This window comes from Pleurodeles waltl, chromosome 2_2 (assembly GCF_031143425.1).
Source record: "Pleurodeles waltl isolate 20211129_DDA chromosome 2_2, aPleWal1.hap1.20221129, whole genome shotgun sequence".
Taxonomy (NCBI): domain Eukaryota; kingdom Metazoa; phylum Chordata; class Amphibia; order Caudata; family Salamandridae; genus Pleurodeles; species Pleurodeles waltl.
Genome location: NC_090439.1, coordinates 754,521,475 through 754,545,247, shown reverse-complemented (window position 1 = coordinate 754,545,247; position 23,773 = coordinate 754,521,475). Strand labels below are relative to the sequence as shown.

The 23,773-nt window shown below is 47.3% G+C and overlaps 1 protein-coding gene across 1 annotated transcript in view; it reads right to left on the bottom strand.

The window, feature by feature from the left end:
* CRISPLD1 (cysteine rich secretory protein LCCL domain containing 1) overlaps positions 1-22,471 on the bottom strand; it is a 268,634-nt gene extending 246,163 nt beyond the window's left edge. The window contains exons 1-2 of the mRNA XM_069220372.1: positions 22,187-22,471; positions 21,077-21,398 (exon numbers count right to left, since the gene is read on the bottom strand). Coding sequence (XP_069076473.1) covers positions 21,077-21,334 — 258 coding nt within the window. The 5' untranslated portion in view covers positions 21,335-21,398; positions 22,187-22,471. The remainder of the gene's footprint in view (positions 1-21,076; positions 21,399-22,186) is intronic.
* Between the last annotated feature and the right edge of the window lie 1,302 nt (positions 22,472-23,773).

Genomic DNA, 23,773 nt, shown 5'->3' with positions numbered 1-23,773 from the left:
CTTTGCAGTTGCTATGCAACGTAGCTCACAGTGAGTACTTGTCGGGCTCATTGCTTAGCAACTACAAAAGCGAGAGGAAGAGCTCTCCAGTGCTGTGGTTTTCAATAGAAACGTAGCAACATGTAAGAGCCACGAAAATCCATTGAAAAGGCACACAATATAGATGCTGACTCTGCTGCTACAGCCTCGATGACTGCTATACTGCAAATGATTCAGGCTGCAGCAGAAGCTGAGTCTAAGGAAAAGGAGTCTCATTCTTTTCTCAAAACAATCTGGGCCTGATTTAGAGTTTGGCAGATGGGGTAATTCCATCACAAACACGTCGGATATCTTGTCCGCCGTATTACCATTCCCTTAAGTCTAGTGAAAATCCTAATATGGTGGACGGGATATCTTTCACATTTCTGAGTACCCATCTGTCAAACTCTAAATCTGGCCCTATGATTGGATCCCTCTAGAAGTGAGGATCCAGAGAGAGAGGAGGAAGAGGTTATGGGCAGATTGTATAGGGGTAGGAGTTAAAGTAATTAATCCAGCACATCAAGACCATTATGACTTTCCCAGAAATTACTAACAGGGAGGAACAGGATGATTTATTTTCTCAATAGGAGGAAAGGGAGCCAGGGTCACCACCCCTACATGTCTCAATAAAGAGGCAGTTGAGAATGAGTGAAAGGATATTAGCAAAGCCTCCTTTCCTAGATATTAATTAAGGAGCTACCCCATTCAGAACTTTGCAAATGACTTTCCCATGTTGGTGAAAGTGGACTCATTGTTGGCGGGGTCAGCATCACCGGGCACTACTTTTTCTAAAGATTCTTCCCCTTCGGACTCTGTCAATAAGAGGCTAATAGACAGCAGTGAAGTGCACACATGCATTAGCAAATGTTTCCATTAGGGCTGATGCCTATTCTTCATATACAATTCAATTGCTCATAAAAGATTTCCAAATGTTGTTAAAGCTGATGGAATCTGGGGATATCACATCCACTCTGGAGGTTATGGAACAACAGACTAGAACGCCGTTGGGTATTTCCTACTATACATTGAATGCAGCTGCATCTACAGCAGAATATTCTAGTCAGGCCAGAAGACAACTTTAGCTCAGACACTGGAAGGTGGACGCAACACAAAAAAACTCTTCTAATTCAAAAGAAAATCCCCCTTTCAGGTCCAAAATTGTGTAGGGGTACCTTCAGAGGAAATGGTAAAAATGTTGGTGGAAAACCAAAACTTTTTGTTTCAACAAAAGCACCAAGGGATACCTTTTTTATTTATAATGAGAGCCTTTTTCCTATCTTTTAGGGGTAAGTTAAATTAGCCCTTTCATGGAAGGGAAGGGTGGTCCCTCCCTCTGATAAAGCCTGATCTCAGCAACAAGATGGAGGTCCCGGTCACAGACAAAGTTCTGACTATGTCATCAACAAAATGGATTTGCCAATGGGGGGTTGAATATCATTTTTTTCCGGAGGCCTTGCAAAGTTCAGTTTCAAACCAATTGTTAGAAATGGGGTCTTTTGTTGGCAGTCAGGTTAACCCCTGTCCAAGCAAGGACCCTCACTCTACTCAGGGTAAAGGAAAATCACCCTCAGCTAAACCCTGCTCAGCCCTTTGGTAGCTTGGCACAAGCAGCAGGCTTATCTTCAGAGTGCTAGGTGTAAAGTATTTGTTCCAACACACACAGTAATTCAATGAAATCACTACAAAATGACACAACACAGGTTTAGAAAAATAGGAAATATTTATCTAAACAAAACAAGAACAAAACGACAAAAATCCACAATACACAAGTCAAGTTATCAATTAAAAAGCAAAAAGGGTCTTCATGTAGTTTTAAACACAACGCTAATGCTGTTAGCATGAAAATGTACCTTGGGTGCGTCAAAAATAACCCCACATGGGCAGCTGTGCATCAAAAAGGGCTTGCAACGCATTGATTTCACTCACAAGCAAGACCTTGCATTGTATCTCCTTCAGTCGTGTCGGTGTGTGTCGTTGATCCGGTCAGCACTAACAGGTCCGGGCAGGCCTTGCTTTGTTTTTACACACCCAGCGGTATTTGCGTCAGAAATTCAGCCGCACGATGGTCCGAAAACCACGCAGCGCGGGTTGTGATCTCACCGGTCTCCGTCAGCGATGCTGCACTTCGTTTCTCCAGGCCCGGGCGTCGATCTTGCAGGCGAGCGTCGATTTTCAGCCGCCAAGCCGGCGGCGCGTCGATTTTTCAGCTGCAGATCAGAGTCGCATTAATCTTTTCCCCGCACGATGGTCTGTGCGTGGATTTCTCACTCTTGTGCTGCCAGCTTCCCTTCTCAGGGCCCCAGAAACTGGATGGGCACCACTTGGCAGAGTAAGAGTCTCTCCAGAAGCTCCAGGTGCTGGCAGAGAGAAGTCTTTGCTGTCCCTGAGACTTCAAACAACAGGAGGCAAGCTCTAAATCAAGCCCCTGGAGATGTTCACAAGACTGCATTGTGTGAGTGACCACACCTCCCCACCCTCCTAGCACAGATGGCTCATCAGGAAATGCAGACTACACCCAAGCTCCCTTTGTGTCACTGTCTAGTGAGAGGTGCAACCAGCCCAACTGTCAAACTGACCCACACAGGGAATCAACAAACAGGCAGAGTCACAGAAATGGTATAAGCAAGAAAATGCTCACTTTCTAAAAGTGGCATTTTCAAACATACAATCTCAAAATCAACTTTACTAAAAGATTTTTTTTTTAAATTGTGAGCTCAGAGACTCCAAACGTCACAATTCTATCCACTCCCAAAGGGAATATACACTTTAATCATATTTAAAGGTAGCCCTCATGTTAGCCTATGAGAGGAACAGGCCTTGCAACAGTGAAAAATGAATGTAGCAGTATTTCACTGTCAGAACATATAAAACACATTACTATATGCCCTGCTTTAATCATACACTGCACCCTGCCCTTGGGGCTACCTAGGGCCTACCTTAGGGGTGCCTTACATATAAGAAAAGGGAAGGTTTAGGCCTAGCAAGTGGATACACTTGCCAAGTCAAAATTACAGTTAAAAACTGCACACACATACACTCCAGTGGCAGGTCTGAGACATGATTACAGAGCTACTTAGGTGGGTGGCACAACCAGTGCTGCAGGCCCACTAGTAGTGTTTGATTTACAGGCCCTGGGCACCTCTAGTTCACTTTACTAGGGGCTTATTAGTGAATCAAATATGCCAATCATGGATGAACCAATTACATACACATTTTGTATAGGAGCACTTGCACTTTAACACTGGTTAGCAGTGATAAAGTGCCCAGGGTAATGGAAAGAGCAAAAACAGAGTCCAGCACACATCAGCAAACTGGGATACAGAGGCAAAAAGTTAAGGGAGACCAGCCAAGGATGAAAAGTCTAACACCAATGGGTCTTGAATGTGGTTGAGAGAGGATACAAGATTGTTTTTTATTCCATCCCCAGAATATTTTAAATGGACTCCTCTTCCAGTAAATCCTCTGAAAATGAAGGGGCTTTCAGAAGGTATTTGAGATCTCCATTCAGAGGTAGTTATCATCCTGCTTCCTCCTCTGCAGAGGGTCAGGAAGTGTATTTAATGCTATTCCTGGTATAAAAATAATCAGGAGATTACAGGCTTGTGTTGGACATCAAGGATGTACATTAATTAATTCCCTTATTTTTAAGATATAGTCACTCCAGGAGATACTATCTCGTGTGAACCAGAGAGATGTCCTGGTGTCCCTAGATTGTTGGGGGTGTTTATCTTCTTCAGTCAATGCATAAGATGTCCCAAAGATTTCTTAGGTCCTAATAAACAACCCCCATTTCTAGTTCCAGGTATTACCATTTGGGCATTCATCTTCATCACAGGTGTTCACTAAGGTGTTAGCACTTTTGACGGGTTACCTTCCTAAGAAGCGGTTTCAGATTTTTCCTTATCCTGGTGACTAGCTCATCTCTGTCTCTTCTTTTTCTAATGATTCTCTGCATACTCAGGAATTGTGGTAGATTCTGAAGGAACATGGTCTCCTTTTCAACATCAAGAAGTCTTGTCTGACACCCACACAAGGGGAGCAGGTGTCCCTGTCAGCAGAGAGGGGAGAAACTCTTCGAAGGGATATCACAGGTTTTTTGTGGAACAGAGTTCTTCTCCAGTTTCCCAATGGTTAGAATTCAAGGCTTGATGGTAGCAGCTATCAATGAACTTCCTTTGGCATGTTTTCACATATACCCGATATTCAATCACTTATTGTTCCTTTGACTCCCTTGTTGACAGGAATACAGTCAACAGGTTACCATTTCAGAACATACCAAGTGTTCATTGGGTTGGTGATTGAACAAACAGAATCTGGCCAGGGAGCTCCCATTTCACATAACCCCAATGATTGTCGTGATCACACACGCCAGCAAGCTGGAATGGGTGGCCACCTTGGAATTTGGGTTCATCTAGTGGAAACTGGTTCAGCCACAAGCTTCCTGTCAAATTTCGGGGAACTGAAAGTGGTTCAGTTAGCCCTTCAGGGATTTGCTTCTCAGATCCTAGTGCATCATGTATAGGTACAAACATACAACAAGGTAGTAATGAGGTACCTGAACCATCAAGGGGGTTGCAGGGTCCAGTCACTTTGGTTGTTGACACAGGAGATTGTCACATGGGCAGAATCTATTCTGAATCCACAAGGGTGGATTATCTCCCAAGGAAGGAAATAAGGCACCCGAGAATCTGAGTTGGATTTTTTCTTACCACTGAGTGCAATAACATTGCAGAAAGAAGTATTCCAGATTTGCAGAAGATGTTTTTCCAGCAGGGATAATGCTTTGTTTCTATGATTTTACACAATTATTTCCTGCGAGGAAGCATGGACGTTGGACATTTTTGGCCCTGGTCATTTTGCAGGGTCATCCCTAAATTGTTTCTGACGTCTTGCTGTTGGCTCAAGGACTCTGAGCACTTTATCACCGCTGATCAGTGCTAAAGTGCAGGTGCTCTCCCTTCTAAAAGTTGGTATGATTGGCTTACACCTAATTGGCACATTTAATTTATTTATAAGACGCTTTAAAGTTGTATCTCTATCCCCAGGGCCTGTAAATTAAATGCTACTAGTGGGTCTGCAGTGCAGCTTGTGCCACCACAGAAGGGCCTGCATGCACAGTTTACTGCAACAGGGATCTGGCATCTAAATTTACTTGCCAGGCCTAGAACTCCCCTTGTACTACATGTAAGTCACCCCTAAGGTAGGCCCTAGAAACTCCTATGAGTAGGGTGCTATGTATGTAGAAGGCAGGACATGCGCCTGGTTGCATGGCCTCATCTGGTAGTGACAAGCAGCCTATTTGGTTTCTCACTACTGTGAGCACTCCCTTACTCATAGGATTACATTGGAAATTACCTACCTAATGGATAAGGGGTATCGTCTGATTTATGAGGGGTAGCATAAGCATGTTTGTAATGGCAGTGAGAAATGCTGCTTACTGGTGTAGGTGGATTCTTATTACCATTATACAAATGCCACTTCTAGAAAGTGAGCTTTTCTCTGTGATTATAACTCTGAGTATCCGTACAGGGGATTTTCCTCATGTTGGGAGACACCTTGAGATAAGAAGAGACATTTTTTTGGGACACAGAATGCTGTTGGAGGGACTCAACAGGAAATGCCTTGGACTGCTGCTACTTTGCTGACCTACTGGGTCACTTGGAGGAACTGCCTGACTGCAAACACCCTTGTGCTGGCCTGTTTGTTGGGCCCTACAGCCCTCTGTGTCCACTGGTGTCCCCAGGGGCTGGGTGCTGTGGCCCCTGCTCCCCTGCATCTTTATTGCTTTAGGAACAGAAAGAGCACTTTTTGGTGGACCCTGGAAGAGAAGAAGGAGCGCTTTATTTCCTCTGTTTAGAGCACTTTACAAGAGCGCTTTACTGGATCTGGTACTAGTGCTTGCAGAGCGATTTGATTTATTTGGGACAAATTGCATGGAGAGTGCTTAGTCTGTGTGCTCAGAGGGAGACTCACCGCCGCGACCCAGCCGGATCAAGAAAATCCAGCGTGCACTGAGCACGTTTGTGGGTTAGAGCCCCTGGGGCACAGGAACGCTTGGGAAAGTGCCCCTTGGGCACAAGCAGGAGCTCCTTCACAGAGGAGTAAATGCATTGACCTGGGCGGATCTGAATTGGCCACTTGAAGAGTGCCGGGCCCGGGGAGAAAGTAATATCACCTGCCGACTGGGCAGGATAGAGGGTCCCCCCGCAGGTGGAGTGGAAGAGCTAATTTGTGTGCCCCCAAGCTGGAAGCCTCACTAGGAGGAGGCGCAGGGCCTGGCAGATAAGTGAATACATCTCAAGTAGCCCTGCTGCTGGTAAAGGTCAGCCGCGACCTGGGAAGCCCTGGGGGAGGCTCCGAGGGTGCTTCCTAATTGAAACAGCTAGCATCGCTGGATAGCCATTCCGCATGGACGACTGCTGGTGGTTGGTGCTGGGCACGTGGTTCTACACAGGAGGACCTCGAGGGGTCTCCCTGTTGCTAGTGGAGCTGCGTGTGCCTTGGTTTCTTTCCCTGTTCGTTCAGTAGGAGCACGTGAGCTCCTTGTGGTTACTAGTATTCCTTTGGGGATCACATTGTGCTGGAACGTGGTCTGTGTCTGACTGGGACGCGCGGTTTCTGTCTTCCTCTGCTGGAGACACAGAGTGGAGGGTTTCTCCCTTTGTGGAGCACCTGTGGGCTCCGCCCGCTGGGCCACGCCCCGTCCACCCTCGAGGTAGGTGGGGGAGTTCCCGCCTTTTACCAGGATGATGGATGGACGACTAAGTATTTTTTACCCATGATTCTAATTATGTATTGTATGTGCAGATGTGTGTGTATAGTCATGTGTGTGTGTGTATAAATATATATATATATGTGTATGTATGTGTATATGTCGTATCTGTGCCTGGCATGTTTCTATGAATTTCTGCTCTCTTTTTATCACACTTATCTACTCATCACTCTTATGTCATGTCTCTATCAAACTATCCTCCATTCTCACTCGGACTCATCCCAAATCCCTTCGACCACTTTCATCTCCTAAATATCTCTGCCTAAGCTCATCCCTCCACCCCCACATCTAACTCACCAAACCTCACTCTACCTCTGTGACCTCCCACACAACCCTACTAAATTCTCCTGCATTCATCTCACCCTGCTAATATGCTCTCCCTAACCCTTCCACATCCTCTTTCCCCTCCGCCCCCCTTTTATTCATCTCAAGCCTTTGGATTGAGTAAATGAAGGATAAACTCCCAATTAACACTTCTGGATTTCTTTCCTCCTCCACCCCTCCATTACTCCAGTCAATCTAACTAACAAACTCTCATATCCGCAACTCAAATTAACTCATAATAATACAAAAACTGTACTCCTTATTAAATTATACTAATCCATCACTAATTCTTGTTTGGGTACCGGAGTAGCGTGCTACTCATCGAAAAGCGCTTCGACGCCTCGTCCGGGGTAGTAAGCGCTATATAAATACGATTACAATTACAATTACATTCCTCCCTGATTGGAGTGCAGGAGCTCCTGGATTGGGACCTGTACGAACTTGGTTGTTCTAATCCTACGTGATGTACCAGTGGGGGTGTTTCAGGGCTAAGTACATTTTCCCAGTGTGTGACCTATATTGTTTGGGGGAATGGTTTTATGGTGATATGTTTCTCATGACTTGCCAATGTGTTCTCCGATGTTCCTTGTATGGGCATTTAGGATGGCATGTGTACTAGGGCATGTGCATTTTTGGTAACATGTTTTCTTTGACCTGGTGCATTCATGATGATGTATGTTATTATGACATGTGCATTCTTTTAGCAATGTTTTCCTGACTACTGCTTATGTTGCAGAGTAACCAGTAACCTATGTGTTTTATGTGAGTACTGCTGGCTTTCGCAGAGTAATAGTACTGTGTAATGTTCTGACAACTCCTTGGGTCGCAGGGTATTACTGACATGTTGTGTTTGGTCAAATAATGTTGTGTACAATAGTTTATTTTTATATAACATGGGGTTGTGTTTCCTTTGTTGTGGGGATAGTGCGTCACATGTGTTATCTATTGTGCACTAGCTTTTCACATTGCCTCTGGGATAGGCCTGACTGCTCGCGCCAAGCTACCAAGGGGATGAACAGGGGTTATTTTGGGTGTGTAACTCCCTCACCCTAACTAGAGTGGGTGGGTTCTCCCTGGATTAGGTGCATACCCTAGCCAAACAGAAACCCCCATTTCTAACAGACACAATGTAGTTCAAGTGGCTGGGGGAACTAATTTATGCATTTCCTCCCATTCCAATGGTTTCTAGGGTTCTCCAAAAGATCAGAGCGGACATATCCTGGGTTCTCATGACAGTCCCAGCCTGGGAGAGGTGTTCCCCGTTCTCTGTCTATTAGAGATTGCAGCCCTTTTGAGGAATCCTGATTCATCAATGTCATCTAGTAGAGGCCCTCTTCCTCTGGGTATGTCTCAAAGGTTTTCCTATTCAGGCCTAGCTGTAGTAGGGGTAAGCCTTTCTTCCAAAGGTAGTTCAGCAGATGTTGTGAACGCGATACAGAATTTCAGACAACTGTCTATATTAAAATCCTATTCCAGACACTGGAACGGTTTTTGTAAATGGTGCCACAAGAAAATATTAGATTCAGTTTTAGTTGATCGCATAAAGGTGCTAGATTTTTCTTATAAGTTTGCTTTGGGTTTAGCTCACTCAACTTTACAAGCTCAGATGAGTCCTTTTTTAGACCATCTTTAACCATTGGTTTCAAAACCGATTAAACCCGTCTTTCGGACGTGACCTAGATTCTTTTGCCCATCTTCAGCTTATGATCTTCCCTTCGATTTCAAATCCCTCCACCTTCTATTTTTTGAGCCACCTGAGACTGTAGAGTTAAAATTTCCGACTCTTAAGGTTTTATTTTTGGTGCCTATTTCTTCAGCCAAACGAATTGGTGTGCTGGGGTATTTTCTGATTTCTGATGGATACAACTACCTGTGGATTCCTCACCTCATGATTCCTCACCTCATGAATACTCCCATGGCGCCAGCATTCGACGGAAATCTTCTTACTAGTCTCTGCACGTCGACGAGGACGTCACTGTCTCGCACGCGACGCCGTCTGACGTCATACAGGCAATAAGAGGTCCTCGACGACGTGCAGACGTCAGTTCCCTTTTTTCCGTGCATTCGAAACGGTTATCTTCGAGGGAGCAACTGTTACTCTTGCGGTTACAGTGTATATCTTGCTGCGTACTCTTTCTCTGTGGAAATAATGTCGCAGAGAAAGTCTGGATTTAAGCCTTGTCGTGAGTGTGGAGGCAAGATGTCGGTGACGGATCCTCATTCCGATTGCCTTTGGTGTTTGAGCTCCGACCACGACGTCTCGACTTGTGATTCGTGTCAGCACATGAATCCGAAGGCCCTTAAAGAACGCGAGGCGAAGCTGTTTATGGCCAAGTCAAAGGAGAAGCATCACAAGAAAAAGTCTTCTCCAAGACATCGGCGTCATCGAGACTCCCGGCGCCGTAGAGAATCTCGGCGTCATTCAAGGGAGGCTCGTTCCAGGTCTCCGGATCGGCGCCGGAGGACATGGGAGGTCAGCCCCACGGTGACGCCGCATCCTTCGACGCCGTTGCTCTCTCCGGCGTCTCCAACTTCGCCTGGACAGGCGTCGGTGATTGAGGTATTGGAGCCTCAAGTGTTTTCTCCGGCGCAGACGCCGAGGCCGGCGTCGGGGTCGCCTCCGAGTCAGGCACCCCAGTATCCGGCTTTTCCCACCCCTGGAGCCGATAGTTCCGCATTCTTGAATGCGATGTATGCATCTTCCAACAGATGGCTCCAGGGGGTGCTCCGGCTGGGCCTTTGGCCTTTTCTTTGGGTGATCCTGCGCCTCTTCGGCCGGCACCCTTTATGCCCTTTCTCCCGTTTGGGAACGTGGGCTCGGCGCCAGTGTCGGCGCCGGTGGCCGCTCCGATGGCTTCGGAGGGATTGGCCCCAGGGATTTCCATCCCGTCGACGTCGAGATTTCGGCCTGTGACTCCGGTGGGTCCATCCGTTTCATCTGCTCTTCAGTCGGCGCCGAAGTTACCTGTGGCGCCGGATGCAGCGTCGGTGGCTTCGGAAGATCGGCGCCGATCTCCGACTTCGGCGGAGGTATTGTCGACTCCGCGGATTGAGCAACGACTGCATTCAAGGAGGCGTGCTCTCCGGGTACTAGAGGAGCAGGAGTACCAACGAGCCCTAGAGGAAGGAGAGCTAGAGGACTCGGGTGATGGGCTGCGTGGACTGGAGTCGGCCAGTGGGCTGGACACTTCCCCTGAGTGGGACCTATCGTCCCCGGGGGAATATACCGAGGAAGCTGCTTCCTTTCATACAGTGGTACGGAAGGCAGCTAGTTTTTTGGACCTGCCTTTGCCGGTGGTGGAGGCGAAACAAAACCTTTTGACAGAGGTGTTGCATCCGGCCTCAGCCGCGGCGGAGCCTCTATTACCTTTTAATGACGCTCTGCTGGATCCGGTTTTAGAGGTGTGGAAGAAGCCGGCATCTTCCCCAGCAGTTCACAGAGCCGTGGCCAGGAGGTATCGGACGGCTCCAACTGATCCTGGTTTCCTATCTAGGCACCCTACGCCAGAGAGCTTGGTTGTGCAGGCCTCCTGTTCGTCCAAGTCAGCGCCTGGTTCTTTTCCGACGGTGCCGGGGGACAGAGATTCAAAAAAGCTGGAGGCGCAGTCGAAGAAGATTTTTTCGTCCTGCAGTCTGGCTTTAAAAGCCACCAATGCAACCTGTATCCTGGGGAGGTATATTCATGCTCTGATGGATGACATCTCCTCTTCGTTTACAGAGCTTCCCCAGGGTCTTTTGGATCTTGTCTCTGATGCCCAGGCTGCTGTGACCCAAATTATCCAGACGGGACTGGATACAACCGACTCGGTAGCCAGAGCAATGGGCACAACTGTGGTGGAAAGGAGACAGGCCTGGCTCCGTAACTCGGGCTTTTCGGCAGATGTACAGTCCACATTGTTGGATCTCCCGTTTGATGGGGACAAACTGTTTGGGGCTAAGGCTGATTCGGCCTTGGAACGGTTTAAGGAGAGCAGGGCCACGGCTAAGTCGCTGGGACTCCAAGCTCCTTCTTCCACGGCCTCTTCCAGATTCTTCAGGAGGTTTCGTGGATTTGGGCGTGGCTCTTCCTCCTCTTCCTTTCGGGGAAGATATCAGCAACCTGCCTCTTCCCATCCCTATAGATCTTTTAGGGGGAGGGGTAGGGTCCGCACCAGGGGAGCTTCTCAGCAGCACTCTGCCTCTTCCTCATCCTCTGGCGGGGTGCAGCAGGGGAAGCAGCCTTAGGCTTCCACCATTTCCCACTCACTCCTCTCCTGTAGGGGGAAGATTACAGCATTTTCTCACCAAATGGGAGACTGTTACGTCGGACACTTGGGTTCTCAGTGTTGTGGGAAAAGGCTACACCCTTCCCTTTCGGGAGTTTCCGCCCCTCATCCCGCCCCGCCCTTCGTATTGTTCACAAGAACACCTCCTGTTGCTAGAACAGGAGGTAGAAGTCCTCCTTTTAAAGGGCGCGGTGGAGTTGGTCCCGGAGCAGGAAAGGGGTCAAGGAGTTTACTCAAGGTATTTCCTGATTCCCAAGAAGGATGGTCGTTTGAGACCAATTCTGGACCTGAGGATCTTGAATTGGTTCCTCAAGCAGGAAAAGTTCAAGATGCTGACCCTAGCACAGGTGCTTTTGGCGTTGAACATGGAAGACTGGATGGTGTCTGTCGACTTGCAGGATGCTTACTTTCATATCCCGATACTCAAGTCACACAGGAAGTATCTCCGGTTTGTGGTGGGATCGCAACACTACCAGTTTGCGGTCCTTCCGTTTGGTCTTACTTCAGCACCTCGAGTCTTCACAAAGGTGATGTCGGTGGTTGCGGCAGAGCTCAGAAGGAAGGGGATAGCAGTATTCCCTTACTTGGACGATTGGTTAATCAAAGCCAAGTCCCCGGAGCTTGTGTTGCGTCATCTGCAGTCAACAACCCAGTTGTTGTTCGACCTGGGCTTTTCGGTGAACGAGCCCAAATCTCACCTAGATCCCTCTCAGCGCCTCCTGTTCATAGGGGCAGTACTGGATACAACATTGGGTCGGGCCTTTCCTCCTCCTCAGCGGATTCAAGATATTCAGGATTTGGTTCCAATGTTTCGAAATGGAGCGGTAGTTCCAGTCCTCAAGGTCCTTCGTCTGCTCGGTCTTTTTGCCTCCTGCATTCTGTTGGTCACGCATGCTCGCTGGCACATGAGGGCTCTTCAGTGGTGCCTCCGAAGGCAGTGGTCTCAACACAGAGGGGATCTAGAGGGTACTGTCAAGATCTCCAGAGATGTTGCTGTGGATTTGAAGTGGTGGATTGCAAGCAACAATCTTTCACAAGGAAAGCCGTTCCAGCAGTCGCCACCAGTGACAACAGTCATAACGAATGCTTCCACTCTAGGGTGGGGAGCTCATCTGGGGGATCTGGAGATCAAAGGTCTTTGGTCTCCAGAGGAACAGATTTTTCACATTAATCTGTTAGAGTTACGGGCTGTACGTCTGGCTCTCAAGGCCTTCCTCCCTTCCCTTCGTGGTCAGTCGGTACAGGTCCTAACGGAAAATACTACCACGATGTGGTACATAAACAAGCAGGGAGGAGTGGGGTCGTACCTTCTCTGCAGAGAAGCTCTTCGACTATGGTCCTGGGCAAAGGACCATCGGATTTGCTTGATAGCAAACCATCTGGCCGGAGTTTTGAACGTGCGTGCGGACAGTCTCAGTCGCCACTTCTCGGCAGACCACGAGTGGCGTCTCCATCCAGATCAAGTCCGTTTAATCTTCCAGAAGTTGGGGTTTCCTCGGGTAGATCTGTTCGCCACTCGAGAGAACGCGCATTGTCCGTTGTTCTGCAGCCTTCAGTATCCGATGCAGGAAGCGTTGGGGGACGCGTTTCAAATGACCTGGTGCGGCCAGTTGCTTTACGCGTTTCCTCCCATACCCTTGATTCCTCGAGTATTGAGGAAGATTCGCCAAGACCGGGCTCTAGTAATCTTAATAGCTCCGGATTGGCCAAGGAGGGTGTGGTACTCCGACCTTCTCCAACTCTCAACGTGCCCGCCGCTCCGTCTCCCTTTCAGGGCAGACCTCCTCTCACAGTCGCAGGGGCAGGTTCTACACCCCAACCTCCAGAGTCTGCACCTACATGCCTGGAGATTGAACGGGGCAACCTGAGTTCCTTCTCTCTCCCGCCTGAGGTAGTGGATGTTATATTAGCGGCCAGGCGACACTCCACTAAATCTATCAACGCTAATAGGTGGTCTAAATTTGTTGCGTGGTGTGGAGAGAGGCAGATTGATCCCTTACATGCTCATCTATCGGACATTTTGTCTTTTGCTCTATCTCTGGCGCAAAAAGGTTGTGCAGTGGCTACCATTAAAGGTTATTTATCGGCCTTGTCAGCCTTCATATGTCTTCCAGACCAACCATCTTTATTTAAATCCCCTATTGTTATCAGATTCTTGAAAGGTCTTCTAAATCAATATCCTCCAAAGCCATTCGTTATGCCGCAATGGGATTTGTCCTTAGTCCTGACTTTCCTTATGGGGTCCCCTTTTGAACCTATGCATTCTTGCCCCTTGAGGTATTTGGTTTTAAAAACAGTCTTCCTGATAGCTATAACATCAGCAAGGAGAGTGAGTGAGTTGCAGGCCTTATCAGTAAAACCCCCTTATACAACTTTTTATGGGGATAAGGTGGTGTTGAGGACCAAGGCTGCTTTCCTCCCGAAGGTTGTTTCACCCTTCCATTTGGCTCAGGCAATTACTTTGTCCACGTTCTATCCTCCGCCTCATCCTTCCAAAGAGGAAGAAAGACTGCACCGTCTGGACCCAAAGAGAGCGTTGAGCTTCTTTATCGATAGAACAAGGGATTTCAGGCTGGAGGATCAGCTGTTTATTGGATACGTGGGCAAGAGGAGAGGAAAGGCAGTCCACAAGAGAACACTATCCAGGTGGGTTGTTCTTTGCATTAAAATATGTTACTCTTTGGCAAAGAAGGATCCTCCTGAGGGCATTAGAGCTCATTCCACCAGAGCTAAGTCGGCCACTTCGGCCTTAGCCAGAGGTGTTCCTGTGGTCGACATCTGCAAGGCCGCAACTTGGTCGTCCCTTCACACTTTTGCAAAACATTACTGTTTAGATTCTGAGGTTAGAAGGGACGGCCATTTTGCACGGTCAGTGCTGCAGGATTTCTTGGTTTGACCATTTAGGCACCCACCGCCGGGCGTGGTACTGCTTTGGGACTCTATTCATGAGGTGAGGAATCCACAGGTAGTTGTATCCATCAGAAGAACGAGTTACTTACCTTCGGTAACGACTTTTCTGGTGGATACATTAGCTACCTGTGGATTCCCACGGTCCCACCCGCCTCCCCGTTGCCTTTATGGTCTTGCCAAGTAATCCTTGAGTGCGCTCCTCTTGGTCCTTGAGGGTGCAATAGATGTATATATATAATATATTTATATATATATATGTGTATATGTGTATATATCTTTATATATATAATTGGTGTGTGTATATATTTTAAAAGAGAGAGTTTTTTTTTATATATATATATATATATGTACATAAAAAGATTTACAGTTATTCATACAATGTGGTGTATTTTACAATATAATGGATGTTGCCTTGCTCTTTCATTGCATTGCCTGGTTGTTCTCATGCACGTAAAAAATGATTGGTACTGACGTCTGCACGTCGTCGAGGACCTCTTATTGCCTGTATGACGTCAGACGGCGTCGCGTGCGAGACAGTGACGTCCTCGTCGACGTGCAGAGACTAGTAAGAAGATTTCCGTCGAATGCTGGCGCCATGGGAGTATTCATGAGGTGAGGAATCCACAGGTAGCTAATGTATCCACCAGAAAAGTCGTTACCGAAGGTAAGTAACTCGTTCTTCTGATGGATACAACTACCTGTGGATTCCTCACCTCATGAATACTCCCATGGCGCCAGCATTCGACGGAAATCTTCTTACTAGTCTCTGCACGTCGACGAGGACGTCACTGTCTCGCACGCAACGCCGTCTGACGTCATACAGGCAATAAGAGGTCCTCGACGACGTGCAGACGTCAGTTCCCTTTTTTCCGTGCATTCGAAACGGTTATCTTCGAGTGAGCAACTGTTACTCTTGCGGTTACAGTGTATATCTTGCTGCGTACTCTTTCTCTGTGGAAATAATGTCGCAGAGAAAGTCTGGATTTAAGCCTTGTCGTGAGTGTGGAGGCAAGATGTCGGTGACGGATCCTCATTCCGATTGCCTTTGGTGTTTGAGCTCCGACCACGACGTCTCGACTTGTGATTCGTGTCAGCACATGAATCCGAAGGCCCTTAAAGAACGCGAGGCGAAGCTGTTTATGGCCAAGTCAAAGGAGAAGCATCACAAGAAAAAGTCTTCTCCAAGACATCGGCGTCATCGAGACTCCCGGCGCCGTAGAGAATCTCGGCGTCATTCAAGGGAGGCTCGTTCCAGGTCTCCGGATCGGCGCCGGAGGACATGGGAGGTCAGCCCCACGGTGACGCCGCATCCTTCGACGCCGTTGCTCTCTCCGGCATCTCCAACTTCGCCTGGACAGGCGTCGGTGATTGAGGTATTGGAGCCTCAAGTGTTTTCTCCAGCGCAGACGCCGAGGCCGGCGTCGGGGTCGCCTCCGAGTCAGGCACCCCAGTATCCGGCTTTTCCCACCCCTGGAGCCGATAGTTCCGCATTCTTGAATGCGATGTATGCCATCTTCCAACAGATGGCTCCAGGGGGTGCTCCGGCTGGGCCTTTGGCCTTTTCTTTGGGTGATCCTGCGCCTCTTCGGCCGGCACCCTTTATGCCCTTTCTCCCGTTTGGGAACGTGGGCTCGGCGCCAGTGTCGGCGCCGGTGGCCGCTCCGATGGCTTCGGAGGGATTGGCCCCAGGGATTTCCATCCCGTCGACGTCGAGATTTCGGCCTGTGACTCCGGTGGGTCCATCCGTTTCATCTGCTCTTCAGTCGGCGCCGAAGTTACCTGTGGCGCCGGATGCGGCGTCGGTGGCTTCGGAAGATCGGCGCCGATCTCCGACTTCGGCGGAGGTATTGTCGACTCCGCGGATTGAGCAACGACTGCATTCAAGGAGGCGTGCTCTCCGGGTACTAGAGGAGCAGGAGTACCAACGAGCCCTAGAGGAAGGAGAGCTAGAGGACTCGGGTGATGGGCTGCGTGGACTGGAGTCGGCCAGTGGGCTGGACACTTCCCCTGAGTGGGACCTTTCGTCCCCGGGGGAATATACCGAGGAAGCTGCTTCCTTTCATACAGTGGTACGGAAGGCAGCTCGTTTTTTGGACCTGCCTTTGCCGGTGGTGGAGGCGAAACAAAACCTTTTGACAGAGGTGTTGCATCCAGCCTCAGCCGCGGCGGAGCCTCTATTACCTTTTAATGACGCTCTGCTGGATCCGGTTTTAGAGGTGTGGAAGAAGCCGGCATCTTCCCCAGCAGTTCACAGAGCCGTGGCCAGGAGGTATCGGACGGCTCCAACTGATCCTGGTTTCCTATCTAGGCACCCTACGCCGGAGAGCTTGGTTGTGCAGGCCTCCTGTTCGTCCAAGTCAGCGCCTGGTTCTTTTCCGACGGTGCCGGGGGACAGAGATTCAAAAAAGCTGGAGGCGCAGTCGAAGAAGATTTTTTCGTCCTGCAGTCTGGCTTTAAAAGCCACCAATGTAACCTGTATCCTGGGGAGGTATATTCATGCTCTGATGGATGACATCTCCTCTTCGTTTACAGAGCTTCCCCAGGGTCTTTTGGATCTTGTCTCTGATGCCCAGGCTGCTGCGACCCAAATTATCCAGACGGGACTGGATACCACCGACTCAGTAGCCAGAGCAATGGGCACAACTGTGGTGGAAAGGAGACAGGCCTGGCTCCGTAACTCGGGCTTTTCGGCAGATGTACAGTCCACATTGTTGGATCTCCCGTTTGATGGGGACAAACTGTTTGGGGCTAAGGCTGATTCGGCCTTGGAACGGTTTAAGGAGAGCAGGGCCACGGCTAAGTCGCTGGGACTCCAAGCTCCTTCTTCCACGGCCTCTTCCAGATTCTTCAGGAGGTTTCGTGGATTTGGGCGTGGCTCTTCCTCCTCTTCCTTTCTGGGAAGATATCAGCAACCTGCCTCTTCCCATCCCTATAGATCTTTTAGGGGGAGGGGTAGGGTCCGCACCAGGGGAGCTTCTCAGCAGCACTCTGCCTCTTCCTCATCCTCTGGCGGGGTGCAGCAGGGGAAGCAGCCTTAGGCTTCCACCATTTCCCACTCACTCCTCTCCTGTAGGGGGAAGATTACAGCATTTTCTCACCAAATGGGAGACTGTTACGTCGGACACTTGGGTTCTCAGTGTTGTGGGAAAAGGCTACACCCTTCCCTTTCGGGAGTTTCCGCCCCTCATCCCGCCCCGCCCTTCGTATTGTTCACAAGAACACCTCCTGTTGCTAGAACAGGAGGTAGAAGTCCTCCTTTTAAAGGGCGCGGTGGAGTTGGTCCCGGAGCAGGAAAGGGGTCAAGGAGTTTACTCAAGGTATTTCCTGATTCCCAAGAAGGATGGTCGTTTGAGACCAATTCTGGACCTGAGGATCTTGAATTGGTTCCTCAAGCAGGAAAAGTTCAAGATGCTGACCCTAGCACAGGTGCTTTTGGCGTTGAACATGGAAGACTGGATGGTGTCTGTCGACTTGCAGGATGCTTACTTTCATATCCCGATACTCAAGTCACACAGGAAGTATCTCCGGTTTGTGGTGGGATCGCAACACTACCAGTTTGCGGTCCTTCCGTTTGGTCTTACTTCAGCACCTCGAGTCTTCACGAAGGTGATGTCGGTGGTTGCGGCAGAGCTCAGAAGGAAGGGGATAGCAGTATTCCCTTACTTGGACGATTGGTTAATCAAAGCCAAGTCCCCGGAGCTTGTGTTGCGTCATCTGCAGTCAACAACCCAGTTGTTGTTCGACCTGGGCTTTTCGGTGAACGAGCCCAAATCTCACCTAGAGCCCTCTCAGCGCCTCCTGTTCATAGGGGCAGTACTGGATACAACATTGGGTCGGGCCTTTCCTCCACCTCAGCGGATTCAAGATATTCAGGATTTGGTTCCAATGTTTCGAAATGGAGCGGTAGTTCCAGTCCTCAAGGTCCTTCGTCTGCTCGGTCTTTTTGCCTCCTGCATTCTGTTGGTCACGCATGCTCGCTGGCACATGAGGGCTCTTCAGTGGTGCCTCCGAAGGCAGTGGTCTCAACACAGAGGGGATCTAGAGGGTACTGTCAAGATCTCCAGAGATGCTGCTGTGGATTTGAAGTGGTGGATTGCAAGCAACAATCTTTCACAAGGAAAGCCGTTCCAGCAGTCGCCACCAGTGACAACAGTCATAACGGATGCTTCCACTCTAGGGTGGGGAGCTCATCTGGGGGATCTGGAGATCAAAGGTCTTTGGTCTCCAGAGGAACAGATTTTTCACATCAATCTGTTAGAGTTACGGGCTGTACGTCTGGCTCTCAAGGCCTTTCTGCTTATCTCAGATAAGATTGTCTTGAGATTCAGTCTGAAATGTTTTTTTTTGTTGCCTACATTTTCATCAACAGTCACAGGAGGTAATTTTACCAATGTTTTTTTCCCTGAATTCTCAGTTAGAAAAGAAGGCTACTTTACATCTCTTAGATGTAAGAAGGGCTGTTTTGGTCTATTTCCAAAGAACTGAGAGATTCAGAAAGGCAGATAATCTTTTTGTAAAATTCGGTCAGTTTGATGTTGACAGAAGCCTTCCACTTCTACCTTAAGTACACAGCTTAAGCAAGCTATTTTCCTTGCTTATGAAAAGCAAGGTTCAGACTTGGGGACTCACGGCCAAGGGCGATCTACATTGAATATGTCAACGTCTTTAGAGGAAAGTCAAAGAAAGACATCTGTAGTGCGGCTACATGGTCGTCTGCTCATGTTTATGGACTATTATAGACTGGTGTTGGGAGGTAATAAGTCGATTGCTTTTTCTTTGATGGTTTTAAACACAAGCAGCAACCTCTTATATGGAATGTATAACCTATGATGTGGTTAGATGAAATATATATATATCAATAAATTTTAATTCTTGTCATGGCATTTACATCAGATGAACTTTTTTTTTACTTTTTACTTAAAGACGATTTTTGTTTTGGTGTCAACTCCTGGGTAATCACTGTGGTGAGGAAGACTGGCAAGGAGCTAATGCCTCGGTTAACTTACCTTCAACACTGCAAGTCCAAGTTGCTCATGGGTAATTCCTGTGGCAAGGAAAACTAGGACTTGTGTAATGAACATTACCAGTAAATAACTGGCACCGTATCAAAGGTCTCTTCGTCAATCTTTACCTACAATAGCAGAGTGTTATTCCTGGCTTAGGAGTGACTCCCCCTTAAATTTCCATATGACATACTTATTCAAGGGAAAAGGGTTTTGTAAATCGACCACATGCTGTTGACTGGTCTTTAAAACATGGAGGGATTAACTGGTGCCCCTGCGATGCCTGGAATGGCTGCACTGACTGAAGGGAGATTACAAGTCTCGGCTGTGTCATGGTAGAACTTTGTACTTGGGTGATAGTTCTATATGTCTGTGTGTGTAGGAGAGAGCGAGAGAAATTGCAAATGTCCCCTACTGCTGTATGCTAATAGCAGATCGTCCCACGTGATACATGACGCTTCCATTTCTCACCAATCTCAAAGTTTCCCAAACTCCACACCACATCCTTAAGTCAACAAAGATTCTTTCTCTGAGTTCACCAGAAAAAGGTTTTAGCTAAAGACAGTCATTCGTGAGAAAGCGGTTCCCTTGTGTTCACACACATGAACACGAGGGAGTCAGTGAATACTGCACAGTCATGCTCACTAGACTAGGAATGGCAATGTAGCACTATAGTCATGCACGCAGAGCATAGAAAGGCGGATACAGAAACTGTCTGCAGTCATTGCACCTTGCGTGGTATGTTAAAAGCATAGTTAGTGGTGGTACACTGTTTCGTTTAAAAGTGATGTTAGTTGATGTTGTATCATTATCTGACTTTGCTCATGTTTCTTCAAAAATCCACGTTTAACTACATAACTTTCACACTGTTTATGCGTCAATTCTTTATGTTTTCCAGACACTTCAAAACCTGTTATTCGAAGCAATATTTTCATGCCTGTGAATTATGGGTCATAATTAATGGCAATTGCTTAATTTTAGCCAATTAAAGTGCGGCTCCATATGGGGCTGAGAATTCAAAACAGCGCCGACATGATCGACTGATCTTCAAACACGTAACAATGTATAAATAACGTCCATAAGAAAGTGGTATCCATTGCGAACATTTCAGGACATCTTTGCTCGTCAGAAGTGCCGAGGAGTTCAGATCTGGTCAGCTTAGCTCATCAAAATGTCAACGCAGTAACAAATAACTATTAATTAAACTCGTAAGCTTCCCTTCACATCACCATCACATCTTTACCTGTTTCTTTTGGACGTGTTTACGTCTAACAGGAGATAAATCAGGTGTTTCGCATTTTGTGCACAACCTTAGTTGCACTTCCTTTGCCTGCTCACTGAGCACCTGTTACATTCCGCTCAGGGTCCTAAACTAACAACTGCACGAATTGGTTTCCTTGTTCAGTAACATCTAAAGTTTGGGTTTGAATTATAAGGGCGCGCGTACACAGAAGAGAGTGAACGCATTTGTTAACCAAATAGTTACCACATCTAAGCAGACTTCCATTCCAGTTGGCTCATCCTATTCTCGCCTTTGCATTGAATGCTATTATTTGCAGCTCTACTTTCAGTCGTGGGACAAATCATACGTCACCTGCCAGAATGCAACAAAAGAAGGTTGAATGGATGAACAAGGCAAACCCAAGCTGTAGCTTTAGAACTATGTCGGAACACGCACCACAGTTGTATTTTTTGGAAGCAAAACGCCAACCTTCTATGTGTAGCACATAGAATTGCATATGTTAAAGATATATCCGACACCAGCAATAACTTATTCTTACCATATATTCCATGTTGGAAGCCTGAGGATACACCTCCCCTCTCAGTTTGTTGTGCAGGTCCAGGATGATCTGCATGTCACTCTCTGTGATAGCTCTCTTCCCTCTTGACTTGGCCGCCCACCATTCGCCGTCCTCATCAGTGTATTTATCCAAAAGTTCTTCTAACTGTGTGGCATTGGGCACAGCCATGACAGCAACTGCTTGGGCTATGTATAGCAAGGCTGCCACTCTGAGCCATTCCTGCACGGCGGACTTCATGACGGATGGTCTCGCGGCTTCCCCGGGTAAACAGCAAGGCACGAGCTTCTCCCAGACCTGCAACCTGTCAGGGCACAAGAGAGAGTGGATTGATTCTGAGGTGAAATGACTGGCACCAGCTACCCTGCTAAATCACAGAAGTCAAACTGTGGCGGAGGGCGAGTGTGCCAGTGTGGTTTCTAGGGAGACAGACCAAGACGCCAGTGAACGCAGACACTCTCCATTTACACTGCACACCGAGGTATTCAGGCGTAATCTTATCTGCAGCCCCCCGCACTGGGGGCTTACTTAAAACGGGTTGCTTTCCCCCTAACGAGCGACCTGACGAAAGGTATTCTCATTCCTTGCGAGCGATCATTTCCAACACAACCATGTGATCACATTATGGATTTACAAAACACAAAGGGAATAGAAGTGCACTAAAACCTACAATTAAATTCCAGAATAGAAAGAAATATAGCTTCCAAATTCTAAAATAAAGCCACTTGCTAGCCTGTGTGCGCGTGTTTCCTCCCAAAGCCTTTTACGGAAACCTTACAGTAAAAAACACATTTGTGTCTTTCTTCAAAAAAAAAAAAAACTAACCGAAAAGCCTTTTAAAGTCGAAGATATTAAACTCACTATGGCTGCGACACAATTCAGACTCTGCAGTAAAATCAACACAGTGCAAGCTTTGCATTAACTGCACCCAACCCAAAACGGAGCACACACAGCAATATCTGCGCCCAACTAAAAACAGTTCAAGATTTGCATTATCTGGACAGTTCGTATGTACAACCATGACCAAAACACTGACCCTCATTTAGAAGTTAAAACCGACACCTTTTCAACAGAGAAGGACATTCATTTTACCTGAGATTACAAAAAGAGCAGGTAGAGAGAGCGCTGTGATTTTCAGCCAAAATAAATGATGATTTCCCAGATGTGACTAGGAGTTAATTTCCTCTTCAGATTTCACACAGTGTTGAGAAGCTGAAATCGGCTGAAGAACCGCAGCCCAGAAAAAGCTTGCAGTGCGCCCCTGCTCATGCCTTCCCTGCAGCTATGTTTGGCAGAGAGAGCAGACGCTGGAAGCCTTCAACTGTGTGTTCCTTTCCCTCCAGTGGCGCACTGAACCGCTCAGCTGCTCGACTGCACAACTAACACCCCCTATCAGGTTACTAATAGTTCAAATTCTTAAAGGCAAAGTATCATCCCCCAAATATACGTTTCCTCTTATTCGCGGAAAGGATTGGGTCTATACAACGGGACTACATTGATGCTTCAGAGATCGTGATACTGCATTTATTAACTTTATCTATGTTAAGCAGTATTTCTATATTGTAGACCTCACCACTTGAATAGAAAAAATCACATTTAAGGCAAACATTGTACATTGTAGAAAAAGTAATTAAATTATATGCTGTAAAACATGCCTTAGTTTATTCAATGCTTTTTAATTCTAGAAAGTTTTGTCTTCCCAAAGAGTCTCCTCGTTCCCCACTAAATCTAATGCTAATGCTATAAATTAGCACTTTTTCAAAGTAGATTAATTCTTGAGCATGTTCTTGATCCAGCTAATGTTCCTAGTTCTAAAGCACTGTCTTTTCGAGTTTGCAGATCTAAGATGATGGCACAACTGACGTCTCCGTATCCTTTCTCCAATTACTTATCTTGAGAAACATCCTGCATTGCTAGCAGACTCTCCTGAAGCCATTGCCCATTACCACTCCCTCCTCCTGAATGACTCACTCCTCTATAATTTACATGCTGTGAGGAGAGGAACTCAACTAGTTTTTCTGTCCGTTGACTGACCCCAACAAGTAGAAATTGGGATGGAGTGGTGGGGCAGGGCAGGGTGCTCATATGTTTAGCTGGAGGTTTCCCTGCAAGCAGATCATCTGAGCTCCCCCTTCAAGGTGAAGTCAAGTACAGAGGTCAAAGGAGGTGTGCCGACATTCGAGTTCTGTTGCCTTGGAAGGGGGCATAAACTCAGCACTGAATTGTAAATTTGTTGGAATTGAATGTGTCTTACTGAGCATATATTTTCAATATAAAAAATCCCAGTAGTTCTGAATCATATAGACCTATGGCACTCCTATACTGTGGTTATAAGATTTTGCCAACGTTTAGTCTGAGAGGTTGAACCCTATTAGGAGGCATGCTACATAAAGATCAAAAGGACTTTTTACATTGCACACGTTAACCTTTGGCCTCATTGGTTCAATAGATCTGGTCACTTCCTTTAAGGTACCATTGCTGGTCATAATCTTGGATGCTACAGAAACATTTGATAAAGTTAATTGAACAGATTTGCAAAGTTTGTTAAAGCATTATTATCTGGGGGACAATTTGTGTAGAGTTTTACATTTAATTTATTAAAGTCTTTAAGTCAGGGTTCTTGTGAAGGGTAACCTTACATCAGTGTATGAAATATCCATGGGTACGAGACAAGGTTGT